Raw genomic sequence first — 23,311 nt, 5'->3', positions numbered from 1 at the left:
TTGCAACCATATTTCTAAGCTTCAAACGGTTCCTATTAATAGTAGAAACAGAACCGTTTCAGTGGCGATGAGACGGAGCAGTGCGCTGGAAACAGAAGGCTTCAGACGAGATGGGTTCTTGAGTGTAAGCGAGCGTTTCTCGAGTCCAAATGCGGAGGCGAAACAGTTACGTGCTGGAATTAGAAGTGAGGTGGGTGGGAGAGGCCTGGCTTTTGGCTCCCTCTCGAGGATGAAAGGTTTGAGGCTATTCTTGTATTTCTTGGCTTCACTGAGGTAAGAACTATAAGTCCTGGACTACCTGCTGTCTTCTCGTGCAATTTCATCATCTTGTATCCTGTCTTCATCCAACAGCAGTGCTTGTAACATTCAAAGTCCATTTTCTCGAGACCCAGTACAAGCACATTCCCAAAAATGCCTCTTCTTCGAAACATCCACAATCGACGAACAGCCCGTCAAAGATACATAAACCCTCACCGAATCCTCGCCACAAGCCTCCTCCTTCCCGCACTCGCTCTAGCCGACGATGAGCCTACATCCTCAGTAAATCAAGTCTCCGAGCCCTTTGTGGACCAAGTGACAGGTCTCACAATGGAGCGCTTCTTCGGTGCCCGAACCTCTTTCGCATTCGCTCTCGCCTTGCCCGACGCCGCATCTGCAAACGCAACTGCTGGGTCGTTTATCGGTCAACTACAATTCCCACTGGCGAACGGGGAGGGATGGGGTGCGGCTGGATTGACGGGAGATATGGAGGGCAACTTCATCCTCGCTGCATGGCCTGACGGAAAAGGAGGAGTCATGGCTTCATTTCGACAGGCGATTGACGAGGACAACCCTGCGGAAGTCAAAGGAAACTTCAAAGTCAGACCGCTACCAGATGGTGTCTCAGTCAACGAGACTTCCCTCTTGTACACATTTCTCTGTGAGAACTGTCTCGACAGCACATTGGGTCTCGGTCCCGAAGCTGCTGTTGGAAACGCGGTGATGGGCTGGGCGCTGTCTGAGAGGCCTCCGAGAGGCGACCCTTCAAACCCCGGTGCATTCCTTGGTTTCCATGAAAGGGGCTTTGGGCCCTTCACTGCGCGTCTGGCGCAAGCCAAGACAACTGGCTTTGATGCCGTTGCGGCCAAGGCATTGGATCCAGTGGGTGACTCTGGAAGCGCTGTGGCGACGGTACCTAACGCGTTCCTGGACGGTGGTAGTGATGACGAGGATAGCGGTGATGAGGGAGCTGGAACGGGAGGTGGAGTCGGAGGTGGCAATGGTGGTGATGATGACTCTGGAGATGAGTCTGGGGATGAAGACGATGACTAGATGGAAGATAGAGTGGTCAGCATTTCTGTTGTTTTCATAGTTGTACATGATGGGTTGAGCCGGCGTCCATACTTAGCGTACTTCAAAACAAAGTTCCAAGAACCCTGCCTTGCCATTCTGTGAGCGATGTCCATAGACGAGTTGCCCCAGGTAAGCCTTGTGCAACCACACTACAGATTGTGGGGCTTGACGAAATAAGGAACCATGACTGGGCAGTCAGTGACAGGGACAGACGCTCTATAAGCAATTCACTGCCAGCCGATCAGCGTCACTGGTTCCTGTTGTTGGCCTTCTGGTGCTAAAAGAAACGGAGTATATTGCCCCCGCTGGCCGACATTGTTTTGCTTGTTAAGAATTTTCCCTCACCTCTGCTAGCTCTCTTGTTTCAACACAACGCAACACCACCGAGATCGTCTGGTCACCAGACTGTGCACTTGCTCTTCGTAAGATTGAACGACTCACAAAATACTGGAACTTAGTTGCTAACTTATTAGCCCCGCACACAAAGATGTCTTCGCGTCAGCCAGAGAATGAGCGCGATTACGCCGAGATTCTTGCATCTGACGGGCCAGACCATGTCACGCCCAGTCTACAAGTGAAGAAGAGTGCAATTCAAGGCAAGGACACCGATAATCTCCTATCCCCCAAAGACGCTGAAGACGGCTGCGGTGGTAAGTACAATGCTACCGATGGCGGCGGTTTTGATTGCCATTCTAACAGTCCTCTCAGGCAAGGATTATAATAGTAATGGCCCTAAGACGCAACAGGAGAATAACCTTCGCTCTGAGATGGTAGGCAAGCCATCGCCTATCGAGCCAATCCAGTCAACATCGCCTAGAGACCCTGTCATTGACACAGAAGACCGTCCTCACCAACCTCTCGCAATGGTGGAAAGCCCTGGTTCTGGGTCTTTGAAGCCAGGTCCTGGCCCCGAGCGACTGCAGCTGAGACCTTTGAACACACGCTTTCGGTCCGCAAGAATCGGATCTACTGGCCCTAGAGATATTCCTATTCTCTGGCAAAAGGATCGCAAAGAGTGAGAGGAAAAGCATAGAGCAGCAATGTCAAAGCTATGGGATGCTGAGAGATAAACACAAGTATAATGTTAACTCTACACCGATACTGCAGATTGCTTGCCCATTGATCATGGTGATTGGTTCTTCGATAGGTGAAACTATGACTGTGCTGTTAGCACTATGGTTGAGTTCACACTGCGCTAATCCATTATCTGGGTAGCTGGGGTTGCATCTGAAAAAGGAAACATTAATGTGACCAGGTGGGGGAAGGGGGTTGTTACCTAGTCGCTGAACTCTGCCCTTGACCACCCATGGCGGATTGTTACTTAAAGCTTACAACGTCGCCACAAGGCATGCCAATCCAAAACTCTGAAAATCCTAACAAACTTCGACTTTTCGGAGGCAATATGTGCATAAACTCAATGTTGAGAAGTCTCCCAATCAAAAGCAGAATAACATGCTTTTATGATGGCTCAATTGGTAACTTTATTTGCAGCTGCTGGGGTATTTAAGAAGGCGTCCTGACCACCTATGGTTTTGGTGACAGAGGCTGTTTGTTCTCATTCACATCTGCTGAAGTTGAGTTTGTATCACTTGAGTGCTGGCTACAACTTCACGACAAACAGCAGCCACCCGACCCTACACTTTCTCTCCTACACATCCGTCAAAGAGGCAAACGAGAACGCCGTGATAGCCTCCAACCACTCGCGCACCATTCATCTACTTTTCAACATGTCTCAGCAGGAAAGCTTTGAAGCGAACATTACAAAACATGACTGGGCTTGTGAAACCCTCCATGAGAAGTTCACAGAGCAGTTCAATGCTGAGTCCGATAAAGCCTTCAATCAAACCTTGAAGGCTATCAGCAACGTTCTCAAGATAGAGCATACGATACTTTCGAGCAAAACGGAATCCGCGCTGGAAGACCTTCGGAGAACCTCGCAAGAGACACGAACTGGTTTCTACGACATCGCGCGACAGGCTCTACAAGACAAGGGACCAGAAACCGCCGCACTGCGAGAGGAATATGAAGCCAAGCTTAAAGCCAAGGATGAAGAGATCAAGGCCCTGAGAGAGTCCGTACATGATCCATCTATGACGGACCGAGACAAAGACGACATGATCGCCACACTCAAAGAGCTGAACCAAGCCCTTCGTGATCAACTCCAGGAACGAATGGAGTTATACGAGCTTAAAGAGGAGGAAGACCACCGAATGGCGGTCAAAGACAGAAGGGAGGTAGAAGAAATAGTGCGGAACAAGGAAGCCGAATTCCGAAAGGGTCTGCTCGAGGCGCACAAGAAGACTCAAGCGCAGGCAAGGGAGATAGCTCAGCTGTCTCAAAAGGTCCAAGAAGATGCCGTGATGATCAAACATCTAAGCGAAGGCATCGAGGAGCTATCAGCTGATAGAGTAATGTTGGAAAACGAACTGAAGGGCAAGATCAGCGAGATCGCTGAACTGAAACAGCAGAGAGGTGTTTAAGCCTCAAGGGCTGGTCTGAAGGACTTCACGATGCTATTTAGGGTTAGGAATTGTGGTTTAGGGTATATGGCAATATTCCGGAGAAGATGGATTCAAAAAAGCATGGGGAAACTGACGCAAAGGCGATAATCATTTTGTCCTGGCGTCCTGTACCTGCCTTGAATTGGTTCATCTCAACGAAACTTGAAGTCTTACACTTAAACAAGAACCTTGTTGATCTAAAAGTTAGAACTTTACGTATCGATAACATTGTCACCTCCTGGATGACGAAGACTTACGAGATGGTTAGAGTAACATAATCACTATCTGGTGTTCGCTCAGATATGGAACGTAAATTGAATGAGAACACGGTGATGATTCCTGATTGGCCTTGGATCTCCCCAACAGACATAGCTGGCTAGAATTCTGCTATCTCACTGATCAGGTGTTGCTATGGGACAATTGCGGCCTATATGGCTAAGCTTTAGGCTATGAACACAGAGACCATTTGTTGCGCATCAACACAAACATTGCAGTCAATTATTCCAGGGAGCGATCATGATTATATGCTTGATACAGTCGTACTATACCATAGACCACCTCAGACGCTAGTTCAATCACATAGTCGCCTCGGACGCCTAGGACGACGGCTAGACAATCGTTAGAGAGGCTCAGACGCCTCATCATCACCTCAATCCTTGCCCAAAACCTCATCCTCTTCCTCTTCCTCGCTCTCCTGCTTCGACTCCTCATCGCTCGTACTTTCTGGTTCCTCTGGACTGAGCTCAACTAATACGCGCGGTATATCCATCAAAGCGTTTTCCATAATGCGCGAGCGAGAGGCTTATGCGCTAAGCCCAGTATCGACGTCCTCTGCCTGCTTGCCTTTCGCTTCACGCACACCACCCTACCCACCTACAGACCCGCCCCCAGCACGTCCTGACGGCTCACCAGCTGTCTCCCTGGGATCGACCGGAGGGAGTGCCAGTTGTTGCTGACGAGATGAGGGCCACGCAACAGTCGGTCGGGGTCGGAGGCGGGTTGAAGCCGGTTGGGAAGGCTCTGACAAATCGGGGACATCGGGTAGGCCCTCGAAGAGGTTGCAAAGAGTGTTCCCAACTCCGCGTTTCTTTGCTTCGACGGCTTCCAAGACGGTGGCATTTATATCGAACAAAATACCCTGAACGATTTTGTGAATATCTGGGTCGCTTGTGTCGAACGACTTCCGCACACCCTGAGACCTTGCCCATCTTACTCATATTTGTCCCAGATGGCTAGAAAACAGGCTTTAAGTAAGGACGGCATAACGTTTATTCTTACAAAATTAGCAAATGTAAATAGTCAAGTCGTAAAGCAGATAGCATAACTCGTTATCTTACAGTAATAAGACTGGCTCTAGCTTAGCCCGAAAACCTCTTATAATGCCTCCTAATTTGCCTATGTTCCCTTTTAACCCATTCACGCTTGGGTCGTCTGTGAACAGCGTCGGCCGCTCTGAAGCTGCTCCGCTGAAGATGCGGGGGCGGGTTGACCCAAGGGACGGGTCGCAAGAAGCGATCGTAACCGTCTTGCAGCTTCTCCTCCTTCACCCCGCAGACTAAACGAAGAGCAGGCGGACCCAAGGGATCAAATGATAAGCCCAGAGCAGCCCCAACAGCCCCAGCGGCACTGAGTCAACAGACAAACGCCAGAAGGTCGATTCGGTTGTCCGAATCCAACGAAGACCTCTTGTCGGTCATCACATTAAAGTCCATATTGAAGGGGATGAAGACCTGCACTACTGAATGGCATGAAGTTGGGGCAAATAAGGCATTGGTCGTTGATGAGTTGTTGAACATATGCGGACACCTGGACCTACAAGGAGCTGCTGAAGCTTGCCAGGCCCATCGCTGATACTCGGGAGGGTGCACATAAAGTAGTGGATGCCGTTGTCCCCACACTCAAACCTGATGACCACCTCAGTTGTGTCATTACTTTGATCAAGCATGCGGAGATATGCATGGCTGAGAACAACCCATTCCAGGGCGACATCCTCTCATTGACCACAGTCACTTACATCAGCGGCCAGAGACGGCCTTCCCAAACGGCTACCTTGGTAACTGTCACAAGCTTGGTACAGTGAATCAGTGCTTGGTGCTATTCCAAAAGATTATCCAGTGCCGCTATTTTTCGAATCACAACATACCTTCACAGCATTTCCGCTAACAGTAATGGTCAAAAGCCAAAGCATAGCAAGTCAAGGCCCGAAATAACCTCCCGGTCAGATCTGACAACATGGCAAAGAGACTGTTAATATTCACACTATGTCCTTAACCTGGACAGAATTATGTAGAAAGTTTCAGAGTTCATTAAGATCATAATATTGTTAATGAAGCTCTCTCTAATTATGACTTGAGTATGAAAATTCCATGTATAAAAGCTAAGATGACGAAGGAGCGGCGAGAGGATCAGGAAAGAATCTCGTGGGGTGCATTGAAAATTGCGTGGAACTTTGCTAACTGCTCTAGTGGGGGCGTACCTGAGCGCTAACCCCCTAAATTCCCGCTGGTGTGGCGGGAACCATGCTAGCGCCATTTCTCTCCTTCCCGTTTTGATAACACTCTCGATTTGAACTTATTAACTATTTATAGCTTAATACAGCGCATAAAATGCAATACGATAAGTAAGTAAATAACTATTGGAAGGCAGCCCGGCGGTTGGTTAGTCTTTGGACCTGCTTTAAAGAATAAAGTGGATAAGGTTAAAGAGACTATAGGCAAGCTAAGCGATGCCCTTGATAAGGTGCGGAGGGGACCAGTGAGCAGTGCTACTGAAGCTGGTTTTACTCCCGAGAACGTGGATAAGGCCAAGGCATGGCGCACCGATATAGACGCGCGTGAAGCCTAGCTGCAAGCCCAGGTACGCGAGCACGTCAGGGTGGACGAGACACTGCGAGACTTGAGAGATCAGCTCTGTCAGTACGACTCCACACTGGCGGCGGCGCGAGAGCTTAGTGATGGGAATGATGAGCCATCTCAAGAGCTTGCCGCTGAGATTCTTGGTTGGCTTATGCAGGAGAACCCTCGAGTAAGGTTTTTCGTGCAGGCCATGGGTCATGAAATGACTCCTGCATCAGAGCAGACGATTTCGAGGCTCAACGTAGGGGATCCGAAAGATCCCTTGACAGCTAGAATGAGCCAGGTCGCAACTCAGGGACCAGGTCATGAGGAGCTCATCGAGCAGATCGATAGGTTGGAGGCTGCTGTTGTTAACGGTGACAGGCATCGTAGGTTTGAGGCCCAGCAAAATGGTGCGACTGAATCACGGACGCTAGCGCCTTTTCTCTGCTTCAACCTTCACATTCAGAAAACTCCCAATCTAGGCTTAACAACTATTTTCAACTCTACACAGCACATAAAATGCAACACGATCAGCACTAGGCAGCCCATCGAAGACAATCTGAGAATAATCAGCGCACTCAGAATGAGCTCAAAGCTATGAACGACAAGCAAATGAAAGACTTGGAGGCACAACTTCGACAACCGACACAACTATCGAAGAGTACCAGCGATCACGAGAGGCACACCAATCGGAGCTTGACACTCTCCGAAAAGAGCTCGATGCTAGAGATTCTAATATTCGAGATCTGACCGCTCAGGTTACCAGCGAAAGGGAGAAGCTTGGCGAACATGAAGACTTGGTCAATAGTCAACAGCTCCTGATTAAAGAGCGAGACGAGGCACGCACTGAGGTCGAATATTACCGCCGACTCGCCGATTCGATAAAGGTTTCGTCAGATAAATGGATGAACCTTTGCTCAAAGCGCGACAGAACAATCCTCAGATTCGAAAGCCAGGTCGCGGATCTCGAGCAACAGTTGAAAGCGACAAGAACCCAAGAGACAACACGGGAAAGAGCCGGAGATGATTTGTCGGATGAGCTCCGCCATGTCCAACAAACTATTCAAGAGCAAGGTCGATCTCTTGATAGTCCCCAGCAGTCCTTCAATGCATACGGCAATGAGGCGAGAGGTTACGCAGAACTCACCGATTGGAACGAAAGCCTGAAAGGCCAAGTCAACTCTTTGTCGAATCAGGCGACACATTACAAGAACAGGAGTGACAAATACAAGTCAGCCTTGAACGAAGCGAAGCAGGCTCCCAGCGCTATGGCGAAATTACTCATGGCCCAGTGTCCTTCAGGCGTCGAGTGGCCGGAAATCATTGAAAGCATCGACTGGAACACTGAGTTGGTAGTGGCACTTCCTACTCAGAACCCATGGAAGGTCCAGGAGACCTGGTCTAAAGATCCAATGTTGGCAGTGGGCGAGAGGACAGAGAGTCTTACTGCCTTGCTACTTCAGATCGTGGCTTCTGTTGAATCGAGATCGCTTGTTGGTATGGTCAGCTGCTCAGTGGCCATACAGCAGAAGCTGGATGGAGACTGTGCATGCATCATCCCAGTTTTGAAACTGTTTCTCGATACAGTATCTGTCTGTATTCAGGTTGAAGGTGTGCACGCCTTCCAAATCTTCCTCCTACTCCAGGTCTCTGAGAGGATTGGGCGAGCATGGCCTGTGTTACAGGATGAAGTCAATGAATTGGCCAACCGTGGTGGTAGTCATGAGAGAATCTCATCCGTGTCTCGCTCTGTCACATTGTGGGGTCAGGGTCAGCGACTGGTATGTGAAACATCACTCCATCGTCAGGACTGGACCCTCGTTGGGTTCTTCAGGAAGCCTAATGGTATCTTGTTGCTTGGAGACTCTGAGCTTCGATGGGCAGATCACCACTTTTTGGAGATCGATCACGATGGCATCACTGCCACCATCACTATCGGCGAAGGGGAAGATGAGATTGAGTTTGTAGTCGAAGGGCAGGAGTGGAATTGGTGGATAGATCATATTGTGTAGACAAAGGCAACTTGTTCTGAGGAGACTTGGAAGGAGTCAGGGCCTAATGAAATGTAATGTGTAATACAAACCTGAAGGAATGTATCGATATACTTTCCATAGCCACAATCCAGTCGAGTCATCGTTATCAGTCCATAAAGATTGCAAATAATATCGTGTTTGGTGTTTTGAGGATATTTATTCTCTCAAATATGACTATATAGCCGACCGAAATAAACTAATAAGTTTTCAAAGGGCTTGGTGTTACTGGGCGAGCGTCGTGGTGGTGCCGAATGTTGACATATGTCCTGCTGAGAGTACGCCGGTACCTGATGCAGTCTCCAAAAACGAGCAAGAGGCTCGCACGCGATAGTCATGCATGCCGTTGACATCTCCACGAAACGCTGTCCGTCTCAGATATCGATGTCACAATCATTTTGACCAAGACCTTGCGTCAATCTCAGCCATGATACGGTATATGTCTCTCTAGTCTCGGAGTGTAAAGCACAAGGTGATATAATCGAGAACACTTCCTTTGATTTGTCATTTCCATGGTGATCAGTGAATAAGTAAGAGTTAAGGGATCGTATCAAGAGGTCCAAGACAAGAGACAGCAGCGTTGGCTTCTTCTTGGCTCATCCAGTTGGTTTGTGCCGTTCGGCTCGCTGCAGGATTGTCGCTCGGTAGATCATCGTCCTCCATCTCGACGTCATCCTCAACAGGGGAAAGGTCTCGGACTCGAACTTGAAAACCGTGGTGAGAGCCACCACAATGAGGTGCCCTGTCTCGATCTTGTCCTCGACCGCGACTACAGGTAGATTGAACCTTCGTAAAGGAGTCTGAATGACTTTCTGCTGGTCGTTGGCTTTCAGTCGGTCGTCGTCTTCGAATTTGCAGATCGCGATATTCGAAAGATCTGGCGTTCAGTTTGCCGCTGCCCAACGCTCGTCTCTTAGCAGCAGGTTCCTCAAAACTATTCATCTCGTCCGTATCTTGTGCAACTCTCGATTCTTCGATAGGATTGCTTTTCTGAGCCTCAGAGGGGGGCGTCTGCCAGTGGGAATCGCTCTTCGTTGAAAGGCACTTGAAGTCTTTGCATGACTTTTTCTTTGCCATCGTGAGTATCGCTGGGTGTGCCGAACTAAGTTTGAGAAGAGGAAGAGTAGAAGGGTGAGAGCAGTGACCTTGTCGTGCGTTACACAGTGGATCCGCTGTGAATGGCAGTGCCACGGCCCAGCTAAGCATTTCGTGGTACTACCACACTCTCCAGTAACCAAAATTGAACGGACTTACCTACTCCCGATGCCCGATATTTTGTTTGTTCTGTGCTCTCATCTGAACTCCTCCTCTCCACAACCTCCAACTTCAACAACCACACACAACCCTCGGAGCAGAGCGCGCAACAATCATGTCTGATGATTACCTGGACTTCTGTCCTATAGGTAAGCGTCAAGGCAGATTCCATGTCACTGAGCCAGTGAATGCCTCATCCACAGCTTCTCGCCGCCCTCATGTGCGTGCATATCTTGAGTATATTTACCCAGATCTAGCAGACACTCTTGACTGGAAATGGAGGGTTGCGAGCCAGGAAATTTGCCAGACATACTTCTTCAAAAATGTAGAGAAGGTTCAAGCCCCTGTATTCGACTTTCTGGTGGATCATGAGGTGTGGGAAATGTTTTGTGAGTTGATTCGGACTCTAATTCTTCTATGACTAACCACAGTTTAGTTGGCGAAATCAAGTCGGAGATGACAGGCAAACCTCTGGCCAGGATCCCGCAATGGCCATTCCAAATGACGACTGAAATGATGTAAAACACCCACCCTTCATCGCGCGAGTACACCGAGTATCGGAATAGGTTGAACAGAGTGGCACGCAAGACAGCCAAGAGAGAGTCGTTGATATCCGACATCAGCGCGAGCACCGCTCTTTCCAACGCCTCTTCATCCTTTGTCCCGCAAGTTCCTTTGCCGGCTTCGAAGCCAAGTCCTGATGCCTCCTCAAATGACGCTGTTGCCTCAGTCACGCAGCCACCTTCAATCGTTCCACGCGAAATCAACATCGAAACACTTTCGACTTCCATGCCGCCAGACTTGTCCAAATATCAGCAGCGACTGTGGTTCTGGAAGCTTACTGGTGGTAACAGTCTCTCTTTTAGAAGTCCCATCATCGGCCCCTTCCAGATGCAGGTCCCACCACACGTTTCGTTCGACAACTGCGTTACCGGTCCAGACCTTCAACACTCGCAGAAAATCAAGTCAGCTTTACTCCCGCGAGGTTGTTGTCTCAAGACAGAGATTATAATGGTGCATGACAACGATGAAAAACCTGGCGTGGTCCTCACTTTGGAATTTGCTGAAGGGTACGGAGGAAAGGTCTATGATCGGGTCGAGCTGCTGAGATTCTGGGGTGGTATGACGGACTGGCTCTCCAAGGTGTACGATGGAGCATCGCTGTCGCTGTATAGTCATCTACTTGACTCCCTTGTATCTCGTAACGGCAACATAAGTGCTGTCTCTAAGGGTCTTGAGCATTTGTACGCCAAGCACGTTGAGATTTGTGGCGATAGAGACCAGTGAAACACGGAGGGTCTGAATGAGGCAGACTGAGAGTGGATAGGGCAAACTTGGTACATGAAGGTAGCTGCAGCATGATCTTAGACAGCTAAAATATCCAAGGCCTTACATCTGTCCCTGAATGACTGGCAACTCAAATTAAAAGTAATGCTGCGCGACGTTCATCACCCACCAGTAAGTCCAATCGGTAGTAAGAAGTTTTGCATCAGCTACTGCAAAATCCTTAAATCTCAAGTACTTAATAGCCCAACATAAAGCTGGTCTTTTCAGACGCAGAGTATCCAGTTCACAAGCTGTGGTTCATGTGTTCTAACTCGACGTCTCTTGGACAAAAGCACATTTGCCCCGCTTTTATATTCACTGGAGTACCTGCCTTGTCGCAGCTCACCTGTGGAACTCTTCACAACAACTCTCACCCTTCCGCTCACAGTCGCTCGCCGCACAACACAACATCCACAGGACTCGCAACAAGCACAGTCTCATTTATCGAAATGGCCAACAACAGCGACAAGACGAAGCAGGTCCAGGATGATAAGGGCATCTCTGGTCCCCTTTTACATGTATTGCCACCCAATGCTTTTCAACATCCCCCGATGGACGAGAGAGTCAACAAAATGGCCGATGGTACGATCAAAGAATACGTCAAACGATACACGGACCAATACATTGGCCAGCTGAGGAGGAACCAGTTGGTCGTGTCCAATTTCACCGGTCGGCCCGCCATCTTGTTCCGAAGCGACGACGCGTCCCGTATTGCGCAGGTCGACGAAATGGCATGGTCAATGAAGAACGACGACCAAATTGTGGATGGCATAATGATGTCGAATGGCAACGAGATCTACGGCGTGGTGTGGTTGACCAACGACAAGACGTTGGAGGATGAAGACGCCAAAACCAAGTCCAAAGCGCTTAGTGACCTGCTCAAAGAGAATGAAACCTGACTGTGCTGTTCGCGTCTAACGTGAGTCTGATATTACCACTTGGTCCAGAGTCTGTGGTTGTTGAGTTTCATTCTGACCTATCTTTACAGGGAAGCATCATCCTGGAACGGCCAGCAAAGACGAAGTCGAATGGAAGATCGAGTACGATGAAGAGGCCCTCTTTGGTGGCGACGACATGTTGTGGATGGGGGATTCAATTGAGAAGACTCCTATGTGAAGAGTCGACTGAAAATGAGCTATGCGTACCTGGGGTGTATAGGGATTCATACTCGTATGGAATGGCCATTACAGAGCCTGATGAATTGAATTTTTATCACCGCCACATTGAGTCAAAATTGGAACTCCAGACACGTACACTTTTGCTCTTCATGACATCCATACACGTAGATAAGAAGTCTTCACCCGTTTAGTCACTTAATTTGAGATGACCGTAAGCACAAACAAAGTCCTTATTGACATCAGCCTGCTCCTTGGGTATACCCTAAGTACCAAACTCTAACACAAAGCATGTTTGTTCCCCTTGCCTTCCGTAAGCTCTAGTTGTACTCGTCATAGTTCGGCCTAGGCAGGGTCTCGTCCGTATCCCTTCTCCGAATTATAGCGTCGTATTCTCCCGACCTGTCTGGGTTCTCTTCCATCCAATTATCCACAGCACCAGAACTCACTCGAGTCCAGTCCTTAAAGACAACCTCACCATCAACTCGAACGAGGTGATGGTAAATGCCAAAGGCAGGTCCATAGTCTGCCAGCACATTGTCGAACTCAAGGGTCAACCCAGCTTCGCTCACGAAGCCGTTTATCCTGCGTCTTGACGATACGTCTAGAAACTCAAGGCCATCATAATAATGCGCAACTAGCTGGGATAGATACGCCTTGACCAAGTGAGTTTCTATACCCCTGCTGTCGCCATGGGAAAGTACTTGTGTCTCAGTCGTAAGATCCCTTCGGACCGTATCAATACCGTTTGCTACAAGAGCAGAGGAAATACTTTTCCAGAGCTCATGCACCGTGACACAACTAGACCATTTCACACGCACCGAAGTTCCTGAGATCGTGATTGAATCAGATTCAGGAATCTGGGAGAAGTTCATGGAGTCTTTGCCAACTCGGTTCCAGAGACCAAGCGCAAGCCACATGCTTCCCTGGTCGCTTAAAGAGGCACCATAGCCGGTACAGGCCTGGATCACAGCTTCTAGAGTGTCGGCTGGCTCTGGGCCCCCCAAACTCTCATCGAAGTTGAACAGTGAGAGACCTCCAACAGTCATCACTGCAGCTAGTTGAATCTTGACCTGAAGCGCCACGTCGTCTTCAGGTTCGGATTGTTGCGCGATGAGGTATGCCAGGCGGTGGTCATAACTCACCAATGGGAGGACAGTAAAAAAGGCTGTCAACTCGTGACCCTCTAGATTCATAGCCAGATGCCCATCTTGTCCAAGGTTGATGATACCTTGAGTATGTAGACGTTTGACCATGGTTTGGTACAATGTGTTCATCCCTTCTGGGACGAAACATTGAGCTACAGCAGCTGCATCAACCTTGGAACCAAGCGACGCGACGGAGGCTATAAATGCTCCCAAGCTGCGACTCCAAACATTCTGTCGGCGAAGGACAGGTCCGTCTTCCCACCATTCAAGGTTGACGTCCTCTCTTTTTGGTCGATCCACATAGAATGCGACCGACAAAGACTTGGTACCAAACCGCTGGACATGCTCCCTGACCTCCTTCCGTTCCTGAATGCTCCACTGTCTCAGTGAGACCGTCAATTGGCTTGTAGTCGTATCAGTTTCGTAGGTCATGGGATCCGACTCAGCAATGACATGGACATGGTCGTATCCACTAAGAGGCAATGGAGAGTAATGGCCAGGAAGCACATGGAGAACAACATTGTCATCTAAAACTCCATCCAACGCGTCCCAGATCAGTTGGAGATCGCTCGAAACCATGGAAACGTGTTTCCAGGAATCGTCCAAATCCAAGATCTTTGCGAGGTAACACGGGTGAGTGTCGATGATAATCTGCTTTCCTTGTAAGCTTCCGATTCTCTCGATCGCTCTTCTGTTGAGCTCGGCCTTTGAAGCACAGTAAATAGTTCGAACATCATCAGGCTCGGTTTCGGACGAAGCACTGTTGATGTGGGTGAAGAGCTGCGGCGATTCAAACCCGTAGTGCTCGACGAGTCTCACAAAGGCCCGGTCGATATCTGTAGACGAGACTGTCAGCACTCGGACGTTGCCAGGAGCTGTCTCAACTGCAGTCTGGATAGTTGCCAAGAGCGCCATCGCACAGGGAACGGTCATGACCGGATGAACTTCAAACACGAAAGTCGTTAGATCAACGCCCGATGGATGATCGGACCTTGACCAGTAGTCTCTGACAACCTTTAGCCATTGCTCGTAGGTCCTCAGGAATTGTCCTGGTTCCACGTCGGGTTGGAATACCCGACGGAAATTGAATGTACTGCAAGCCGTACCAGGGTGCACTATCACCAACCGTTGCAAGCCCTCTGGCTGGAGAACGATCGCGAGGATCTCAAGCCACATATCTGATGTCGGTTGGTGGCTTGGCTCATACTTATAATGGCCAAAGCTGGTTTTACCAGCTGAATTGGTCGATAGCCAGTCACGTAAGGTCAGAGAATCCATATTCAAATGCGATTGTCTGAGTGTTGTGGTGCTGATGGGTGTTGATAATGCGCATGTTCAAGGTAGCAATACTAAAGGCTGTGTTTAACCGAAGCTTCCCCGATATTTTCTAGGTTAATATTTTATATACTTTTTAATATCTGTTACCCCTATTTTATATACTTTTTAGCTATGATATTTTTATGCACTTTTAATATTTATTACTGCTATTTTATATTCTTTTAGCTATAATATTTTTATATACTTTTTAATATTTATTACCCTTATTTTATATACTTTTAGCTGTAATATTTTTATGTACTTTTTAATATTTATTACCCTTGTTTTATATACTTTCTATCCACACTAATATATAGCACTTGGTATTCGTTAACCAAGAAGCTCAGATACCAGAATTGTACTCGACAAGTAACGCAATTGAATTGAATCCATATATCATATCAATTTCGATTTCTTGACACTGTGGTCATGGTCACAGAATATGGCAGTGCTGACACTCATCGAAGCCCACTGGGTGCCCGCCCCACTTGTGTTTCTTTTCACAACATCCGCAGTCAATCAGCCTTTCTCGACATTTTCACAGCGCAACGCGAATTCACAACATCTTCGCGAACAATAATCGGTCAAAAGTCGAAATGAGCGACCTACGCGACCTGGCGACCGAAACGGGGAGTAATCTTACAGCTACCGGCGACAGTGAGCATTCGGTACCTCGTCCAGGGCCGCCGAGCAGACAACCCAACTCGCCAGCTCAAGGCACCAGGAACGGTGGACTTATGATAGCTACGCTACGAAACAGTCTCAAGCTTTTGACGACAGAGAACTCGACCGGGCAACTTGATGGGGGCATAATGAATCTGAATACCGACGAGCTCGCAAGAAGCGGTATTCAAGTTACTATGACCACACCTCTGGGTGCCTATCGTATTACACTCAAGGGTGGTGACATAACTAAGCTTTCTAAAGTCATGGAGGTTGCATACTCCGTCAATGGACCTGGTCAGAGTTTCTCAGCCGTCATTGACGTCAACAATCTGAAGTCGGCCCTGTATCGTTACTCCAAGAGGAAGCGGCTCCCACTCGATTACGATGAACTTGCCGAGAGAGAAGCAAGGGCACCTACTAGACGGCGTATAGATGCTGAGCTCCTTTAGTTACCGGACCAGGAGCGCTCAGGTCAGTGTAGCGATCAAGACAAAGGCCGACCTCACCACAGGTCCCAAAGACGAATGTTTTGCGTTGGGTGCAAGTCCAGCAAGCATTGTCTAGACTCATGCCTCAAAGCCGACGACGATGGGCTCATGAAGGGTTGCCCACGTTGTGATACCCTCAGTCACAATGCCAGTAACTGTTCTACTGTCAAGACTGACAAGGAAAGGTTCGTTTGGTTTGTCAAGAAGCGAGGCAGTATGCCAAGCTTCTTGGACTTCAACACCTGGTTCCGCCTTGCGTCTGTCGAAGGCAGCCTCACCGCGCAAGACCGTTTTCCTTGGTCCGCTAAGTTCACAAAGTTCAATGCCGATGACATTGAGCAACTCCAGAATGATCTGGACACTCTCGGTCTCGGAGGTGAGTTTAGACTCCCGGAGGATCCAAAGCTGTTGGGCTGACGTGCGGTTAAGATGTACCATCAACACCGTGCCAAAGAAGACCAGAAAGCTCTGGATGCTTCACAGGAAACAGTCGTCCTTGATGGCGTTGTCATGAACAAGAAAAGGGCGGCCATTATCCTTGCTGGTGACTCTTAGTCGCCAGTATGAGCTTAGAACAAAACGCTCTGCTTACGCGAATGCGGACAGCACCGGACGAAAGATGGCTTCGTTGCGTTGTCAACGTTTCAAAGAGTCTGGGATTCTAGGCAGCGTGGGATAGCGGGTAGCAAGATTTAATACTATATGAAATGAAAGTCTCGTCGCTACTGCATGGTGGCTAGTCCACCGTGATTATGTGACATGCCCCTTAACCTCGATCTTTCTTCGCGATGCCGAGAATGACGTTCTCTACAAGTTCTATAAGATAAACATCGGTCATTCAGTCATTTTCGACAGTCACGGTGTTGAATAAGTACATATTCTCTGCTTATAGTCCTCGACAAATATCATGAGATACTGCCAAGAACCCGTGTACCTCTCACCTCATTCATCAGGGCTCCACAAGCGACTTGCGGCCACCACAAGGATACAATCATCACACTCGACCACAGGACACTCACTTACTTGCGAGCCTCGAACTCTTCACACTATACGGTGCCAAAGCCCTCACATTAGAGGACGAGCGATTCCACCTCACACAACGCTTTCTTTTCGTCTTTGCAGAGGACATGCCCTCACGTTTGAAACTGGCTGTTCATGGGCGACAAAGGCTGTATCGCTGCGACGGAGCAAGTCGAGGAATCACCAGAGCGTTAGGCTTGTTTGTAGTACGGGGTGATCATGATCCTTCGACCATGGCACACATGGATGGGAAGGCGCAACATGTGTCAAGTGGAGATATTGTTCAAAGTTTATCTAGCTCAACCAATTGTCTTACATGATACGATACGCGATGTCTCTGTGACCCCTTGACGTCCTTGGACTTTTGTTGTACATTTATACGAAGTTGCCTTTTGTCTCTGGGGGCTGAGCCTTTATCTCAGAGAACACGATCATGTACACTAAAACAAGAAATCGTGTGGTCTTCAAATCACCGTGGAGATACGTTTAATTACTAGCATTCGTGTCTGAAAGTACCTATATTAGCCATGTGTAATCCAAAACTTGCAATTGCGAGTGTGAAACGGCAGGCCAACAAGCACAAGGATGGTGAATTCAATACATTCGTTAATAAAACTTTCCAACAGATCACACAAGCCTATGTTCAATGAGGCACTTCATGGCAGCGATGACGACGATTCAATTGATTCGACACTATGGTGATTACTTCCCCAACTACCCATCCCATGACCAGATCTGTAATCAGTCCATCACTCCTTAGTGGCCTGACTCTTCGCAAGGATGGCCATCCGTATGAGCGCAGCCTTCCTCTGCTTGCGCCTCTTTCGAATCAAGTCGTCGTCTTCGAGTTCATCATCGCTGTCGACGCCTTCATCCTCATCTTTGGCTTCCTCAGACCAAGATTGGCGATTCGACTTCTCTTTCTCTTCCTTTGCAAGTGCAAAGAGAGCAGCCTCGGCAGACTCCTCCTCTGCTTCGGGCACAGAAGTGACGCCGCGGTGATCTTCAGGAGCCGGCTCAACGGGATTGTTGCTAGCCATGTCGGTGTCTTCACTGCCCTCTTTGGCTGCTGACCACGAAGACTCAGGTTCTTCAGTGTGGCTCATCTTTGCCGCAAGAGCCTTTTGCAAATCTGTCAAAGGAACCACCCTGGCACGCGTCTCAGCCAAGGCTGTCTCCTGGTCTTCTCTCTTGAGACTCTCACAATATGCTACTACAGCTGACCACCCATTGACAGTGGGATCCACGGGCAGCCTTGCGCCTCCGAGACCCTTTTCGTCCACCCTACGCTGAAGTTCGTCGATTTGTGCGGCTTTGGACTTGGTAAACTCGGGGGTCCACGGGAACTCAGTGTTCTCCCGAAGCTGGCTGCGGTGAACATTCTTGTTGACAAGGTCGTACCAACTCTTGATGTTCAGGAAGCTTGGCATGTTGCGTCGAAACTTCACAAAGTATTTGGCTCTCTCGGACTTGTCGTTCAAAAGGTCTGGGTGTCTGCAGGCGTTGGCATTGTGATCCATCGTGTCGCAGTACGGGCATCCCTTCATGTACCCATCTGCGCCAGCCTTAAGGCATCTGTCCAGGCGGTGTTCGTTGGACTTGCACCCAACGCAATAAGCTCGTCTCTGGCGCTTTTGGGGACGATGACCCTGGTCTTGACCATCACCCTGAGCCACGGCGTCGATCTCTTGTTGACCAGAGCTCTCTTGCTCCTTCTCGTCTAGAGCGGGCAACGGCCTCTTTCGTGAGGCGAATATCCTTGACTCCGTCGTCGAGTTACGTAACTGCAAGAGCCTTCGCTTGGAACCCTCCTGGACAAAGTTCTTGGTGTCAGTGGCCCAAAACGCGCTTTTTAGCACCTGTCCGGGTCCCGAGAGCTGGCGTGCCGCGTCGTCAAGCTGGGATAGTGCTGAAGGTGAAGTATCTGTCAAAGTGAAGCGAAGGACTTCCTTCTCTCCAATGCGGGTACGCCACATCGCGTTGGTTGTCGGTGCGCTGGTGTCCTGCCTCACATGGCATACCTCAGCTTGGCCGACGCTGTCCACAGACGACCCAAGCGCGAACGGGCAGAAAGGCCACATTGACAAATCGGGAGGCATTACCAGAAGTTTTTGGGCTAACCCAGAGTCAGTCTCATCGCCGCGAGCTGACGAGTTGTGCTGTCCGCTCTACGACTCAGCACGACTCGTGAGCTGCTTGTCGTCATCTTTGCCCTTGTCCTTGTTCTGTAGGTCTTTCTGGGACTTCTTCGGTTTGTCGTTATCAGTCATCTCGAGCTTGGCCGAGTATCTCGCGTAAATTTCGAAGCTATTGTACTGTGTGGGAAAGTAAGCGTTAGCGGGAGCGTGAATGTTGTTGTGAAGAAATTTCTTATGCGGCCAGCAAGCAGACAGTGAAGAAGTTTAAAAAGTGGGCCAGGGTTCAACTTGGGAGTGAATCCAAATCACCTAGCGTCAATGGAATACAGTAGTGTTAGAAAAGACATCTGGTATTTCTATCTACCAAGTTCAACTTTCGCTCCTTGACTACTATGTAAACTTCTTTTTAAAGAAATCGCAATTTTATTATACTTGCAAACTGTTTATTAACTAGCCAACAACTTAGAGATACCTCTGAGCTCTCTTGGTGTTGTCCTCTCGGTAACGAACAACCGGCTTAGGGAAGCCAGTATGGAAAACAGATGAGCGAACCGTATGCAAGGGACGCACCAGCAGTGACTGATGTTCTGTAATATCGGGCTTGACTGAGGCAGAGTCGGGCGGGCTCTCAACAGATTGCAGTGGTTGATCAGGCTCATAGCTATAGTGGTGTTCTTCATGACCAGAGGCTCTAGGTGGTGTTCACAGAAGTTTGTCAATCAACGAAGGTTCATCTAGCGTCTCGTCATCGGCCTGGTGAAGTGAGTTGCTTTCAAAACCTGTCGGTTCCTCCTCAGGCACATTAAAATTCTGTCTGATCTCAGGGTCATCACCATCACCCATATGATCCTCATGATTGTCCACCTCTCAACCTTATCACAAGGTCAACGCCATGACCACCATCACCAAAGTCATCTCCTTCATCAAGAGAACTTTCCTCGCCGGTGTTGCTGGCCTCACTGACTTCTTCCCCTCCTTCTGATCGAATCTCGCCATTCACCCCATCCTGTTCCGCTTCAAATTCATCACGCCTCGAATTTTCCAAGGCCGGAAGAGCGACTGCAAACCTCGCAGCTTGTGTTCCTGATCGACCATTCCGGCCTTTGTCGATGTCAACAAGGCGCTTCTCGTGAAGCCACGCTCGCCTCATGAGACCCCTGAATTGAACAGTGTCCAATATGTCTTTGGGGATGGGTCGGATCGCCTTGTATGCATCAAATGATGTTTCTGGGCTAACACCCGTGGATCTCTCGATTGCCTCCTTGATAATGCCCAGGTCTGCTATCGTGACACCATACACCTCATATCCATCGTGATTCTCCTTGGTCTTGTGCCAGCGCTTATTATATCCAGACTTCACTCGCATCGCAGCAACGTCTGCAATCTTCATCATCAGGTTCGAAAGCTGGCAGTGGATGATGTCTGGGCTTCTGTTGTCGCGGATATCCTTGTGGAGCTCGTGGATGGAAGTTTGTAGGAGCGCAGTGGAGACCTGCAGCTCTGCCCTGAGAAGATCTGTTGGGCTTTCTCGAAACCTGGTTGATGGAACCTTCCAGAGCCTACGGTCATCCGTTCGGCAAATGACAGCGTATTGGAGCACAATGACCAATACATTAACGTCACCATTCCATATGCGGTGAGAAAGGATGTCCGTGAGCTCTCGGCAGAACTCTTTGCTCCAGACGACCATCGAACCGTCATCCTTTGACGGTACATAGCAGAGACCTCGGCGAGGGGATAGAATATCAAATGGAGACCGCTGACACACGGAAAGACAGTACTTCCATAAAAGGAGTTGGGGATCATGACGGCGCTTGTCCACTGCACATATGTCTCGCTTCTCCGTGGAGTCATGATACCCGATTGCGCATTCATCCGCTCGAGTCCAACCCGCGTCAAAGTTGGCAACATCTGGGCCGGCATGCGCTTCCATCCGAGCAAATGTGATCGGCGTATCATAACTTCATAAGTGAGAGCGGCCATCTGGGCTCGCCTCAATTCGCTCATCGACTTTAGCTTGGCCTTGCTGAGCTTCTTATCCTTAGCCGTCTTCCGTCCGAGTGCTGTTGGGTCTTTAGGGACGGCCTTAGGCTTGTTCCCCGACCCTTTTGGTCTGCCTCGTCCTCTCTTCTTTGCCACCGGTGCTGAAGGAAGGGAGGCTATCGCGCGTCGCTTACGGCTTTGTGTCGTGGACCGAAGCTCAGTCTCTTCTTCTTCTTGGGCTTCGTCTCCTTCATCTTCACGCCTTTCTTCGTCTTCAACGTTCTCATTATCTTCGGTTCGATATTCATCGTCATCGTCGAAATTGTGTTCGGATCGTGAGGGCATCTTTGCGTTGCGTAGTGGTGTAAGTTCTCACCGTGTATTTGCTGTGCGGTTGAATCTGGCTGAGTTTATCGCGTGGATTGGCTCTGTGTTGATTCTTCTGATGTGGGGCAGCTCAGTCGTACAAGGATCGCCTGAGCCAGGAGTCGACTTCATTGCTTGACGAAGGCATCAGTCAAGCCTGCAACTCACACGTCGTACGATCACAGGTGAAATGGGTAGAAAAACCTCAATTGACTATGGAGCGCAATCATGAAATCAAGACCAACTATTCATATGGCACATTGCCCCCATTTTAATAACTCAACATCCCAGTGTCTTCCCTAAGGTAATTATTGGAGCGCCTTAAACACAGCACCTTGGCCTTGTGGTGACGAGGGTTAAGCCATAGCTCTCTCCATAGATGCTTTCAGTGCTCCATCTGCGCTCTCTCATCTTCTTCTCGTTCGGCTGCTCGCTGTGCCCTCCTCCTGTCGATATCTTCTTGAAGAGCATTGTTGACGATGGCCAAAGTCGGCATTTCTTTTGGGATCGTGACCGTTTCAGGGGTGTAAGAATCCGCCACTGCGTCATCAGAGCGACGGTAGAACAACATAAACTCGCCATCTTCCCTGTTCTCAAGACTCCATCTTCTGCCTAGGTACCCCGTCCCTCTCACGATCTCTTCGCCAAGAGGCCTATATGTTCTGATACGTTGCTCTTTCAGTGAGACAGATGCAATCAATGTGTAGCCACATAGCATGTCTTTTACGATAGGCTCGGATCCGTTGACTCCAGCAATATCGATCTGGAAGTTCTTCAGTGTCGAGAATGGGAAAGGTTCGACATCCTTGTTGGTCTTGAGATGCACGCGGATGATAGCGGGCGCAGCGCACATATTCAGCTGTTGTTTGTCGTGCTTCTTCAATATCTTGAAAGGTGATCGAACGAATTGTCTGAAGGTCCAGTCCGGCTTAGCGTTGCGATCAGCCACGATAGTGCTTAATTCGACCATGGCAGCACGGGGATTGGGCCCTAGGTCTGCATGGCGCCATCTAGAGTTGGCCTCCAGCGACTTCTCCAAGCAGGCTCTAAAAAGAATGTGGATATCCTGGCTCCAAAAAGTCTCGTTCATGAGAGGAGAGTTGACGAGACTAGCAAAGCAGGTTTGAATGGTTCCTCCTTCAGCTGGGTTAAGGACTTCCAAGACATGCCGCTTGCAATCAGCCCAAGCTTTCTTGTCTTCAGGGTCAATATCCAACCAAGCAAGGGCAAGGATTGGGTTCTTTTCCTCTGCGGTCTTGTTTTCCTCGCCAGAGTAGTAGACGTCTAGGACTTCACTGTAGATATGGCGAACCAGCACAATCAGGCAGTCTAAGCCATCTGTCTTATAATCTCGGATGTTCGAGTCAAGTAGTGTCAAAGGAGGGCTCTGCGACTGTAAAGAACGGCGAATGGCTTGCCTGTTTCGCGTCAAAGATAGCGTCTCGCGTAGATCTGTCCCGAGTTTCTCGAAGTTCATTTTGGCGGTGTTGGTGTGCTCTAGATCACACAAGTGGTTACAAAATGACGGGGAGCAGCATGTGATGGGGTAAAGTTGCGTTAGGATCAAATGATGAGGAGCGTTGAGGTTACGTGTAGGTAAAATTATGCTCCAAAAGTCTCTGGACAGATACACAGTACCCACCTTAAAACTCTATATTTCTATTATTTTAAAATAAGATATTAAATTAAGTAAAATAGTTATTAGAAAAAGAGCTTTTTTATAATATTATTTTATTATTAAAGTAATATAAATAAAAGTTTTATAGTTATAAGTTAAATATTAATAAAGT

General features: G+C 48.9%; 12 protein-coding genes across 12 annotated transcripts; 6 read left to right on the top strand and 6 right to left on the bottom strand.

Annotated features, from left to right (window-relative positions):
* Nucleotides 1-411: 411 nt before the first annotated feature.
* On the top strand, nt 412-1,311 carry FSUBG_13498 (cellobiose dehydrogenase; the record flags this gene model as incomplete). Its single annotated transcript, XM_036678395.1, has 1 exon — nt 412-1,311. One exon carries the CDS (start codon nt 412-414, stop codon nt 1,309-1,311), a length of 900 nt encoding a protein of 299 aa, XP_036531043.1.
* Nucleotides 1,312-1,819: 508 nt separating this feature from the next.
* On the top strand, nt 1,820-2,351 carry FSUBG_13497 (uncharacterized protein; the record flags this gene model as incomplete). The annotated part of the gene is made up of 2 exons (XM_036678394.1): nt 1,820-1,982; nt 2,041-2,351. The coding sequence occupies 2 exons, from the start codon at nt 1,820-1,822 to the stop codon at nt 2,349-2,351; spliced, it is 474 nt and encodes a 157-aa protein (XP_036531042.1).
* Nucleotides 2,352-3,059: 708 nt separating this feature from the next.
* On the top strand, nt 3,060-3,812 carry FSUBG_13496 (uncharacterized protein; the record flags this gene model as incomplete). The annotated part of the gene is made up of 1 exon (XM_036678393.1): nt 3,060-3,812. One exon carries the CDS (start codon nt 3,060-3,062, stop codon nt 3,810-3,812), a length of 753 nt encoding a protein of 250 aa, XP_036531041.1.
* Nucleotides 3,813-4,482: 670 nt separating this feature from the next.
* Nucleotides 4,483-5,545, bottom strand: FSUBG_13495 (uncharacterized protein; the record flags this gene model as incomplete). Its single annotated transcript, XM_036678392.1, has 4 exons — nt 4,483-4,580; nt 4,707-5,025; nt 5,246-5,459; nt 5,517-5,545. The coding sequence occupies 4 exons, from the start codon at nt 5,543-5,545 to the stop codon at nt 4,483-4,485; spliced, it is 660 nt and encodes a 219-aa protein (XP_036531040.1).
* Nucleotides 5,546-6,439: 894 nt separating this feature from the next.
* FSUBG_13494 (uncharacterized protein) lies at nt 6,440-8,682 on the top strand (the record flags this gene model as incomplete). The annotated part of the gene is made up of 3 exons (XM_036678391.1): nt 6,440-6,453; nt 6,707-7,056; nt 7,280-8,682. 3 exons carry the CDS (start codon nt 6,440-6,442, stop codon nt 8,680-8,682), a joined length of 1,767 nt encoding a protein of 588 aa, XP_036531039.1.
* A 555-nt stretch (nt 8,683-9,237) lies between these two features.
* FSUBG_13493 (uncharacterized protein) lies at nt 9,238-9,777 on the bottom strand (the record flags this gene model as incomplete). Its single annotated transcript, XM_036678390.1, has 1 exon — nt 9,238-9,777. One exon carries the CDS (start codon nt 9,775-9,777, stop codon nt 9,238-9,240), a length of 540 nt encoding a protein of 179 aa, XP_036531038.1.
* A 292-nt stretch (nt 9,778-10,069) lies between these two features.
* Nucleotides 10,070-12,396, top strand: FSUBG_13492 (uncharacterized protein; the record flags this gene model as incomplete). Its single annotated transcript, XM_036678389.1, has 7 exons — nt 10,070-10,103; nt 10,158-10,343; nt 10,391-10,472; nt 10,530-11,198; nt 11,384-11,412; nt 11,509-12,150; nt 12,269-12,396. 7 exons carry the CDS (start codon nt 10,070-10,072, stop codon nt 12,394-12,396), a joined length of 1,770 nt encoding a protein of 589 aa, XP_036531037.1.
* A 319-nt stretch (nt 12,397-12,715) lies between these two features.
* On the bottom strand, nt 12,716-14,719 carry FSUBG_13491 (uncharacterized protein; the record flags this gene model as incomplete). Its single annotated transcript, XM_036678388.1, has 1 exon — nt 12,716-14,719. One exon carries the CDS (start codon nt 14,717-14,719, stop codon nt 12,716-12,718), a length of 2,004 nt encoding a protein of 667 aa, XP_036531036.1.
* Nucleotides 14,720-15,456: 737 nt separating this feature from the next.
* FSUBG_13490 (uncharacterized protein) lies at nt 15,457-16,569 on the top strand (the record flags this gene model as incomplete). Its single annotated transcript, XM_036678387.1, has 3 exons — nt 15,457-15,952; nt 16,091-16,390; nt 16,469-16,569. The coding sequence occupies 3 exons, from the start codon at nt 15,457-15,459 to the stop codon at nt 16,567-16,569; spliced, it is 897 nt and encodes a 298-aa protein (XP_036531035.1).
* A 1,214-nt stretch (nt 16,570-17,783) lies between these two features.
* Nucleotides 17,784-19,133, bottom strand: FSUBG_13489 (uncharacterized protein; the record flags this gene model as incomplete). The annotated part of the gene is made up of 1 exon (XM_036678385.1): nt 17,784-19,133. One exon carries the CDS (start codon nt 19,131-19,133, stop codon nt 17,784-17,786), a length of 1,350 nt encoding a protein of 449 aa, XP_036531034.1.
* Nucleotides 19,134-19,202: 69 nt separating this feature from the next.
* FSUBG_13488 (uncharacterized protein) lies at nt 19,203-21,500 on the bottom strand (the record flags this gene model as incomplete). Its single annotated transcript, XM_036678384.1, has 4 exons — nt 19,203-19,349; nt 19,743-19,863; nt 20,045-20,731; nt 20,785-21,500. The coding sequence occupies 4 exons, from the start codon at nt 21,498-21,500 to the stop codon at nt 19,203-19,205; spliced, it is 1,671 nt and encodes a 556-aa protein (XP_036531033.1).
* Nucleotides 21,501-21,906: 406 nt separating this feature from the next.
* FSUBG_13487 (X-pro dipeptidyl-peptidase) lies at nt 21,907-22,998 on the bottom strand (the record flags this gene model as incomplete). Its single annotated transcript, XM_036678383.1, has 1 exon — nt 21,907-22,998. One exon carries the CDS (start codon nt 22,996-22,998, stop codon nt 21,907-21,909), a length of 1,092 nt encoding a protein of 363 aa, XP_036531032.1.
* Between the last annotated feature and the right edge of the window lie 313 nt (nt 22,999-23,311).

Source organism: Fusarium subglutinans (assembly GCF_013396075.1).
Source record: "Fusarium subglutinans strain NRRL 66333 chromosome Unknown NRRL66333_c0000349, whole genome shotgun sequence".
In the NCBI taxonomy this organism is placed as follows: Eukaryota; Fungi; Ascomycota; class Sordariomycetes; order Hypocreales; family Nectriaceae; genus Fusarium; species Fusarium subglutinans.
Note: the sequence above shows the minus strand (reverse complement) of the source record. Positions and strands in the feature narration are given on the sequence as shown.